This window comes from Brassica oleracea, chromosome C1, assembly GCF_000695525.1.
Source record: "Brassica oleracea var. oleracea cultivar TO1000 chromosome C1, BOL, whole genome shotgun sequence".
Lineage (NCBI taxonomy): Eukaryota > Viridiplantae > Streptophyta > Magnoliopsida > Brassicales > Brassicaceae > Brassica > Brassica oleracea.
Window position 1 is genome coordinate 26417812 of NC_027748.1, and position 9148 is coordinate 26426959.

At 32.7% G+C, this 9148-nt stretch overlaps 1 protein-coding gene across 1 annotated transcript; it reads left to right on the plus strand.

Moving 5' to 3' along the window:
• Positions 1–5152: 5152 nt before the first annotated feature.
• Positions 5153–8879, plus strand: LOC106294384 (amino acid permease 1-like). The gene is made up of 6 exons (XM_013729969.1): positions 5153–5624; positions 6785–6878; positions 6986–7200; positions 7394–7536; positions 8021–8248; positions 8337–8879. Exons 1-6 carry the CDS (start codon positions 5279–5281, stop codon positions 8763–8765), a joined length of 1455 nt encoding a protein of 484 aa, XP_013585423.1. The 5' UTR covers positions 5153–5278; the 3' UTR covers positions 8766–8879.
• The last annotated feature ends 269 nt before the right edge of the window (positions 8880–9148 follow it).

Sequence of the window (9148 nt, forward strand, 5' to 3'; positions counted from 1 at the left end):
TCGCTTAGATTTGTAAATGGGAGTTAGTTGTGGACAAAAGAAAGATGTGTAGATCAGAGATGTATGGATAGAAGATGCGTGGACGAGAGATGCGTGGACAGGAGAAATCGCTGCCACCAACCACCACTATTATATCCACACTCACGTCGTCCACCATCACCTCCATAACCTCCATCGCTTTCACTGTGGTATCCACCGCTTCCTCCACCGTATCCAGCACCGTCGTATCCTCCACCATCTCCTCCACTCAAGTAGCCACCTCCACCAACCACCACCATTGTATCCACACTCACGTCTTCCACCATCGCCTCCATAACCACCACCGACTCCATTGCAGTATCCACCGCTTTCTCCACCACAGCCTCCATCGCCACCGCATCGTTTCCACAGGACCGAGCCTCGTTCGTGGTAGTTACTTTTGAGGTTTGGAAGAACCTTCCATGGAGAAGAACAGTCGCCGATATGCCTGTGGAACAACGGCTGCTAGGAAACAAACCGTCGGCGGTTGAGAGAGATGGAGTTTGAGTAAAAACCGGCGGATCTTGAAGATTTAAAGAGTATCTAGAGGTTTACAGTTCAGGTTTTTGAGATTTTACCTATAATCTGAGAGAATGACGACGGAAAAAGATCAAGAGTACAACGAAGGAGGAAAGAGACAAGGGTTTGTTTGTCGATTTAGGGATTTTGTGAGTTAGATAAAAAAAAAGTGATATTGAGATTTGGCATGAATAGAAGAAAATGAAAAAAAAATTATATTTTAATGTTTTTAGTTAGAGGTGGTAACAAAATGTATCAACCATGTAGTTAGGGGTATATGTGTAAATTTGTTCGAAGAAAGTGTGTCATCTAGGAAAGTGTTCTTTAGTGTAATATGTAAGTCATATTGTGTCTCTGAGGATAATATTTTCATTATAAAATAAGATAAGCCATTTGTTATATGATTTCAAAGATATATTGTTCGTTCGTTGAAAGAGTTTCATAGAAGAATTGGAACAACTTGTCTCTTCAAAGGTGTTAGAGCTATTTGAAAATGAGAAGTCTCTCTTGGGAGTATATTTTAACTTTTGGAATTATTCGCTTACTTATAGTTGTCTTCTTTATTAGATTTTAGTATAATTTTCAGTCCGGCGGTATTTAGAAGAACGATTTGTTTACAAAATTCTTTGGCATGCATCTAACTTAGACTATTTACAATGGTATTTTGAATAAAAAGTTAAAATATTTAAACTTATAGTCCGGGCCGTGTCTGATACCAAGCAGATCAAGCATTAGCTTTGGGGCCAACTACAAAATATTCAATTTAGGGGCTAAAATAAGCGAGGTTTCTCTCTAGTTCTGGTGGCAAATACCAAGGTATAATACTGCGGAAGTTCATGGGTTCGAAATACATGGAATACCTTTTAATATTTTCATGTTTTCTGTAGATTATGGGCCAAAACTTTTTTTTTGTTTCTGGGCCCGAAATTGTCAGGCCCGGCCCTGCTTATAGTGATCATGTTGATGTTGAATACGAAATAGATTATTTAGAGGTGAATAGTAGATAGAGATAATCAATGCAAAATAGTATGGTCTCAAGATTCATAATATTCTATTCTAATGAATTGAAATCAGTTACTTTATAACATATTAATTTTATTTTATTTTACGAAAATATCATTTATATTTTATAAATAAAGATTATGTTCATTTAGTGTAGACATACAAGTACTTTTATAATTATTTTTATTAGCTTTAATAAATTATTTTTTATATATTCAAATAGTTTTAGCAAGATGGATCCTATAATATTTTCTAAAAATTAACGTGCTACTAATTATTTTTTAAGAGTTATTAATCAGTAAGATAAAGTGTTGAATTTTATATTCACTTAATAGTTGGATATGCACTATTGCGATTTCACTACTTCAGAGAGATTGTTTTCATCTTCATTTGATAATAGGAGGAGAAGGGAAGTGTGCATGCAAAGACATGAAGTGGAAGAAAATGGAATCAGATGATTACCAAAGTCAATACGAGGGGTTTTTAAGAATTTTGATAAAATTTCCAACAAAACATATTATCTCATGCAGCGGAAATGTGGAATAGACAATGATGCAACAGATTATTTCCTGATCTATTAAGTGATAAAAGGCGTTGGATCATATGGATGATTACCAAACACAAGATCATATAAAACCGAGAACAATAATAAAAAATTAACGAATCAGTTTATCCTGCAAAAAAGTTAGAAAACATCATGTTATTAGTTTTCTATTATCAGTTCAGCTTTAAAATTTATTGTTGCATGCTTTGATTCTGATACTATGTTAAACCTCCTTTCATATTATTAAAATTAAGATGTTATAAAAAAGTGTTGAATTCTATTTAAGAATTAGTAGATAATTTAAAAGTTAAATAAATACTGAATCATTATATAAAAATAAAATGATGCAGTTTAAATAACAAAAACGTATTAAATGTTTTATATTAATTGCTAATATATAAGAAATTTTTATTGATAATCCCTAAAGAAGCACCTGAAACTAAATAAGAAAATATAGCAAACTAACAATGGGTCTATGTAACCGTCTACAATTGCATTGGTCAAAGACTCAAAGTGCATTTGTATTATATGAAGAAAAATTGCCTAAACTACCACATTCCCAAGTATACTTTCACTTTAAAGAGGTAAGTAGAAACTTATAATCTAAAGATTAATTAATATAGACATAGAGTTTATATTTGAGGAGTGGGATTTTGAGAGGCGGGGTTTAGGATTTAATAAATATATAAATAAAAACTTCAATTTTTTTTAAAAAAAGATTTAAAAGTAGTTTCAGAAATAATTTTAGAATTTCAAAAAGAAATTTGAAAAGAAAAAATTTTGAAAACAAAAAAATTCAAAATTTTTTTTTTTAAAAAAGTTCAAATTTGAAAAATATATAAAAAAATTATTTTTGTGATTTTTAAATTTTAAATTTTACTATTACTTATTTAAATAACTATTTATATTTATATATCTATAAATAAATGGTAGAAGAATTTTTTGCCTTTTTAATGAAAAAGATATTTGCTAAAATGTCTTTTTAATGAAGTTAAACATGAATTGTGGTACCAAAAAGAAGGTAAAAGTGATATTTTTCCTTATTCGACCTGAATGATCATGCGGAAAAGTGGAAAACCTTTCCTAATTACTAACCATTTGTAGAGAAGAACTGAATTTAGTAGTAATTGAAATTTATTAGGCAACCATGTATTAATTACCATTATTTACATTTCTAACTATCCTTCATAAAATTCACTTTTGTTGTGGCAATTCCATTGATCCGGTAGTTTGACTAGATTCATTAATGTTTCTAGTCTGGATTTTGAGTTAGAGTGATAATGGAATTATGCAAATTAATAGAGAAAATTATTACAAGAGATCTGCAGCATAGTGGAAGAAGTACCTTCAACAGTAGATCCCATAGAGTTGTTCAGGTGATGGAGTTAGGCGTGAATCCTCATAAGGCATGTAGAATTGTTGGTTGTAAAATCATCTGTAACTTTTCTCATAATTTGTAATAGCATAATTATCCGGTGCTAAAAAATTACTTTTGTTTTCAATTTTATTTCATTTTTCTAGAGTAGCCAAAACCAATTTCGAAGACCAAAAAACACAATGCCTTTTTACATCGCACTACATATCATTAAACTGATTAAGGAATATTAGCATGTGGAGTTAACCTATTTTAAATCCTAACGTTAATGAGAAAATTAAGAAGACTTCACACGAGCTTCTTAAGGAAAATTTAGCAGGAAGATCTACACGGAAATCAAAATCATGAGAAACAATGAAAGAAAATTTCACTTTTACCACATTATTGGTACAAGAGAAAAATGAATAATAAGGTGAACATAGAACGAAGATAGATAAATTTATCCCACTCCAAACTGAAATCTGGCCAGATTTTTTTGATCAACTTTACCATTTAATTAGGCAATCTAATTCGAAATGCGTTTCTTCATGCCTCATACGTAGAGTTAGTTTATAAGTTTTCAAAGTGTAAATCTGAGGTTTTTTATAAAAAAATACAATGATAAATATTTTGTGTACATTCGATTACTCAAAATCTCTTACAATTGTAATTAATATACACATATATTTCATTATTACTAAAAAGAAAATGTTGACAAAAAAAAACTAAAAAGAAAATAATCACACTGTTTTAATTCTATCATTCACTATATTACTATTTTAGAAAAAAACAAGTTGAATCATTATTAAAGAATCTGAACTAGGCATGGGGACTGGATATCCGCTCGGATAAGGATCGCATATTTTGGATTTTTGAGTATTTTAGTATAAGAATCTAGAAACCGTTTGGATATTTTTACATATCAAGTCAGATTCTAATATTTTTATTTCGGATTTAGTTAGTTCGGGTCAGTTCTGATATATATACTTTTTTAAAAATAATATTCAAATTCTTATTGCTAAAGTTTCTTGTATTTAAAATTTTACTATTAACTTAACTAATTTTCAAGTTTTAATAAGTTGGACGATTAATTAGTTTGGAGACAAAATTTTGAAAGTAAAAAGACACTAATATGATTATTGTTTTGAAAACTTTGATGTAACTTTTGTGTATGCATAAAACAAGAAACTTGCCATGATTTTAAGTGAGCATCAAATCGATTTGTCCACAACACTATGTATATTTTCTGATCTTTTTCTACATCATAGAGTTATCTAAGAATCTATGTATATTTCTGATCTTAAACTATGTATAACATCAATATAGATAATTTGAATGAAATGATATATACGTTCGGTCATCTTCAGATATTGATTCGAATTCATTCAGATTCAAATCTACAATCTCTCATAATCCGTTCATGTATTTTATATTTGATCAAGTTCGAATTCGACTTTTGAATCTGGGAAGAACGGCCAAGATAATCCGAACATTAAACTCATCCCCCCATGAGTGGGCTCAGAGTTTAAAAAGAACACATTAAAAACATTTATACAGAAATTAAAAGTTGAAATCGAACACGTATCTACGTATACGTCTGGTTGGCATATATTTTTTTTTTTTTTTTTTGAAAAAGGGCATATATGCTAAAGACTAAATTATATTATAGTATTATATACGCATACATATACTTTGTATGTCTATATATGTGATATTATGCAAACCCAAATCTGTTGACTGTTGTTAGACTTCTTCATTTACTCTCTGTGACACCCATTTACTATCTTCTTTCTCTTTGTCCACGTCTTTGCTCTCTATTTCTCTCTATTTCTTCTGTCAACATGAAGGGTTTCAACACCGAACAAGATCACCCCGCGGCGGAATCCAGCAACGTCTACGACGTGTCTGATCCCACAAAGAACGTTGATGACGATGGCCGAGAGAAGAGAACTGGGACGTGGCTTACGGCGAGTGCGCATATTATCACGGCGGTGATAGGCTCCGGAGTTTTGTCGTTAGCATGGGCTATAGCTCAGCTTGGTTGGATCGCAGGGACTTTGATTTTGGTCATTTTCTCTTTTATCACTTATTTCACTTCCACGATGCTCGCTGATTGCTACCGTGCGCCGGATCCTGTCACCGGAAAACGAAATTACACTTACATGGACGTTGTTCGTTCTTACCTTGGTATGTTTTTCGGTCTCTTTTCTTCTCTATATTACCTTTTTCTTGTAAAGTAGATTTGAAAAAATAAGTTCAAAAAAAAAAGTAGATTTGAAAAAAATTGATACTTTTTGCACCAACTTTACTATTTTAATTAAAAAGTGTTTTTTTTTATATACAAAATTCTCAGTACTAGTGAAAGAAATAGTTTTCTTCAAGGCATGGTTCAGTTTTTTTCTTAAAAAAAAAAGATTATGTTTTATTTATATAGATACTGACTCCGTGGTATTTAGTTAGGATGATGCTTGTTCGAAAAATATTGTGGTTAGAACAGAAAAAGAAGATAATAGTATGAAAGTTGATTGGAATCATAACCGCAGTTTTTTTTAATACAACCGTAGTTATGTTTTTTTCATCAATTTGAAATAAAACAAAACTGGTGTTCTCATTGAATTTCTCAAAAAAACATGATTATGGTTCATAAAATAGTGGGTATTAATTATAAAATTTGAGACTAATCATAAGAGATAATCCTTGATATCTTGTTAAAAAAATAAAAGCATGTGCATCCAATTGGCTGTGCTTGTGATTCAAATTTTAGATGGAGTACATGGATTTTTAGATTTTATAGTATTTCCTTGAATTCACAGTTTCGATGTTGTCTTGCTCAATTCTAAATTCGAGACCTTGTAAATGAATTGTTAGAATACTAGTGTTTGCTACAGTCCCTGCAATTTTGGTTTTACATATTTAACTTAAGTAAAACATTGACTTTAATCTTAACTTTGGTACCTGTCCTTAGTTTCCAATTATACACTATGTTTTTGAAATAATTAATTAGGCTGCAATTTTTCTTAAGTCATCAATAATATATCTTTTTAATTTTTTTTTTAAAAAAGGGCTTCATCAATAATATATCTTCAACAGATTATTAATATATACTAGTTAATCCAAAATGTGTACTGTTTATAATGATCCAAAATGGTGTAACCCCAGGAAACCGTGAATTAAAGAGTATCTAGGCATAAGAGGCAAACTATTTTGGTAGTATTAGCATTATTGTTGGTTTTGGATGTTGATGGAGTATATATAGTTCCGTGGAGTGTTTTGTGTTTGCTTTATGAAACAGAAGTAATAAATCATAAGAGACTATATAATACTTTGCAATTATTGTAATATGGCAGGTGGTAGGAAAGTGCAGCTTTGTGGTGTGGCACAGTATGGGAATCTAATAGGGATCACTGTTGGTTACACCATCACTGCTTCTATTAGCTTGGTGTAAGTCAACCGTTAGTAAATGTATTGTTCTTGTCGTAACGGTGATTACATGCAGTTTTACAAGTTGTGAAAGATATTAATGTGTTTGTAATATGGTGTTTGCGCAGAGCGGTCGGGAAAGCAAACTGTTTCCACAAGAAAGGGCACGAGGCAGACTGTACTATATCGAATTATCCGTATATGGCAGTTTTCGGGATCATTCAGATTATTCTTAGCCAGATCCCGAACTTCCACAAGCTCTCTTTTCTCTCCCTTATGGCTGCGGCGATGTCCTTCACTTACGCAACTATTGGGATTGGCCTAGCCATTGCGACCGTCGCAGGTACATACAATTCTTTCAAGATTGAATTAGTAGCAAAGTTACAATTACTAACCATCTTAGTCAAACAAATTGTATTTTCAAAGTAGCTAAGTTGTAGCTAGATAGACCAAATGGTCCACTCTTAGTAGATGAAGTATATATATATAGCGATCTTTTTAATCAACTAACGGTTAATATGTTGCGGTATGGAAAGGTGGGAAAGTGGGTAAGACGAATATGACAGGCACGGTGGTAGGAGTTGATGTGACTGCGGCTCAGAAGATATGGAGATCGTTTCAAGCGGTTGGGGACATTGCGTTTGCATATGCTTACGCCACCGTTCTCATCGAGATTCAGGCAAGTTTTTCATATCAAATATCTATGGAATCTTGTTAGCTTTGAATATGAACCTCTTGATAGAATTGTGGTTAGAGATTATTGACATTGACAATCGATTCCCTCTGGACCACTTTTTATTTGCTTTATTCAAAAGAGTCAAAAAGAAGAGAACCTGTCTTTTAGCTTAAAGGTATAACATTAACATGTGCCTATTAATGACAAGATGTCATATTCAAAGACATTGTCAACCTCTTCTCCACAGCAAACAATAATAATTCTTATCAACTGAGTTTAGCTTATTGATTTGAGACAACAACTCATAGTTTTTGTCTCTTAATGATAGTATAGTTTTCACTATTAATATGTTACGGTATTTGGTAACATAGAGTATATGTCGACTGATAGTGACGGCCTAATAAGATTAAGTTAAGCACATGAGACAAAACTGGATCAAAGTGTGAATTTACGTACACTAACCGGGGAAAGTTGATGCTTTTTGCAGGATACATTGAAATCTAGCCCAGCAGAGAACAAATCTATGAAAAGAGCAAGCCTTGTGGGAGTATCAACTACCACTTTCTTCTACATATTATGTGGTTGTCTCGGCTATGCTGCATTTGGAAACAAAGCACCAGGAGATTTCCTCACAGATTTTGGGTTTTACGAGCCCTATTGGCTCATTGACTTTGCAAATGCTTGCATTGCTTTCCACCTTATCGGTGCTTATCAGGTAAAACCCAAAACCAAAAAGAGAAATAGATTAAGTTTTTGCACTTTCTCTCTGTTTAGCTAATGACATAAGAACCATACTCTTGCAGGTGTTTGCACAGCCCATCTTCCAGTTTGTTGAGAAGAGATGCAATAGAAACTGGCCTGACAACAAGTTCATCACTTCTGAGTATTCAGTAAACGTACTTTTCCTTGGAAAATTTAACATCAGCCTCTTCAGGTTGGTGTGGAGGACAGCTTACGTGGTTATAACCACTGTGGTAGCTATGATATTCCCTTTCTTCAATGCGATCTTGGGTCTTATCGGTGCAGCTTCTTTCTGGCCTTTAACGGTTTATTTCCCCGTGGAGATGCACATTGCACAGACTAAGGTTAAGAAGTACTCTCCTAGATGGATTGGGCTGAAAATGCTGTGCTGGGTTTGCTTGATCGTCTCGCTCTTAGCTGCTGCTGGATCCATCGCAGGACTGATAAGTAGTGTCAAGACATACAAGCCTTTCCGAACTATCCACGAGTGAGAGTTTCAGGCTAAAAATAAAGTTATGTACTAGTTTGGTCTTTATTTTTAACTACTTGGTATCTAAATCCAAATGAAAATGCTTTTATTGCTGAAAAAGCTATATATTTCTGTCTCCACAGCTTGCAATCCATTACATATGAGCTTTTCAGATCTTTGCAAATTTGATTATAACCGTAAGAACATAACAGTAACGTCTGAAGAGAAACAATGAATCTCATCTACTTGCAGTAATTGATTTGTGTAAGAACACCAATATTAAGTCTGTAAGAAACGCATAACCGAATCTTATAATGAAAGTAGACTGATATTCATTCAGACATTTCGCCTAATAGCCAAATCATAGCAATAGAGTACAAACTCAAAACCAAGCCTAAGACGCGA

What these genes read in the sequence shown, in the direction of transcription:
- LOC106294384 (XM_013729969.1), top strand. Translation starts at nt 5,279, where the DNA reads ATGAAGGGTTTCAACACCGAACAAGATCACCCCGCGGCGGAATCCAGC. An exon ending in AGCCATTGCGACCGTCGCAG is followed by an intron (nt 7,201 to 7,393) that starts GTACATACAATT and finishes CGGTATGGAAAG; the next exon opens with GTGGGAAAGTGGGTAAGACG. An exon ending in CCGTTCTCATCGAGATTCAG is followed by an intron (nt 7,537 to 8,020) that starts GCAAGTTTTTCA and finishes TGCTTTTTGCAG; the next exon opens with GATACATTGAAATCTAGCCC.